Consider the following 1,468-nt stretch of genomic DNA (forward strand, 5'->3'; position numbering starts at 1 on the left):
GTTTAATCAGGTGTGAGTTCAGAGTGTCCAGAATAGGAAGGTATGTTTCCACCTTGAATTTTTCACTTCCGCAGAGAAGTATCTGTTCCCCTGACTGATCTGGTAAGACGCACACTTCGCTTTCTTGCACATTTGTCTCCATCGCTATATTTCGAATCTGGACACCTGCTTTTAGCCTTCGCTTCACACTCACTGAATTTGTCTCTCATTTCCTGAAGGTAGGCTTTCAGAGACTTGAGGAGACCATTGGCAACAAATATGTCCACATCTTTTGACTACAAAATTTTACTTGTTTTGTTCACTATTTCCAGAATGTCATTCCAAAGAATTGTCAAAAAGATAGTATCTAGCTTCTCTATTTTCTTGCTCAATCCTTCTGCCTCGCTTCTTGTGTTCCACTCTTGATCAGTGTCAACTGCAAGGGCATCCAATGCATCTTGAATTTTCTCGAAACCTCCATAAGAGCAGTGACAGCATCGAAATGTGCTGACCATCTCGTATCAGAGAGACACTTGACCACAATATGATTTTTTTCCTAAGGATGACGTCAGAACATTCCAGCGATGTGTGGAAGTCGAGAAAAAGGAATACAAACGCTGAACAAAGTCAAAGAAGGAGACGATCTGTGGACCACACTCTGCCGCTTTAACTCCCACCAAGTTCAGACTGTGTCCAGCACCAGGAATATAGATAGCAAATTCATTTAGTTCACGGATCCGTGCTTGCAATCCAGTGTAGCGTGCTGACATATTTGAAGCATTGTCATAAGACTGACCACGGTAGTTTGATAACAGAATGTTGTTCTCTTGCAGGAACTCTACAACCGTGTCTGCTAAATTCTTCGCCCCGTGAGAAAAGATGGGGATGAATTTGAGGAAACGTTCCACCGGCTCACTTCCACGAATGTACTGAACAGTAAATATCAGTTGATCAATATGCGAGATGTCTGGATTGGAATCAACACTTATTGAATAATACTTTGACTTTTTGATTTCTTCCAGAATTGCACAAAATACCCGTTGTCCCATTATTTCAATAAATTCTTCACAAATGTTTGCCGATAGATATGATGGGTTCCCCTTTCCAGTATTTCCATACACTTTTAAATGTTCTTCCAAAAAAGGGTCAAATTCACTCAATAGTTCTAGAATGCCAAGAAAGTTTTCATTTTTTGAGGAGCCAATAATTTGATTTTCCCCATGAAATGCCAAACCTCTGGAGGTAAGAAAGCGGATAACAGAAACCATACGCTTTAACACGTTATACCAGTACTCCTTTTGTGAATGATGCTGACTTAGCAATGCAGAATCCAGACAAACACTTCCTTTGTGCCGAATCGAATATTCCAACAGGCATCTGCGATGTTCTTCTCCATTTTCGTGTTATACAACGACATTGCTGTTTTTCCAATCATTGAATCCTGATGAAGCGAAAGGAGATTCTTTCTTGGATAATAGACGACATGGAA

At 40.4% G+C, this 1,468-nt stretch overlaps 1 protein-coding gene across 1 annotated transcript; it reads right to left on the reverse strand.

The window, feature by feature from the left end:
* Positions 1–500: 500 nt before the first annotated feature.
* Positions 501–1,247, reverse strand: LOC106467909 (zinc finger MYM-type protein 1-like). The gene has a single exon (XM_013928295.1). It carries the CDS (start codon positions 1,245–1,247, stop codon positions 501–503), a length of 747 nt encoding a protein of 248 aa, XP_013783749.1.
* Positions 1,248–1,468: the final 221 nt, after the last annotated feature.

This window comes from Limulus polyphemus, unplaced genomic scaffold (assembly GCF_000517525.1).
Source record: "Limulus polyphemus unplaced genomic scaffold, Limulus_polyphemus-2.1.2 Scaffold2791, whole genome shotgun sequence".
Taxonomy (NCBI): Eukaryota; Metazoa; Arthropoda; class Merostomata; order Xiphosura; family Limulidae; genus Limulus; species Limulus polyphemus.

Excerpts from the sequence above, each read along its gene's own strand:
- LOC106467909 (XM_013928295.1), bottom strand. The coding sequence starts at position 1,247 with ATGGTTTCTGTTATCCGCTTTCTTACCTCCAGAGGTTTGGCATTTCAT.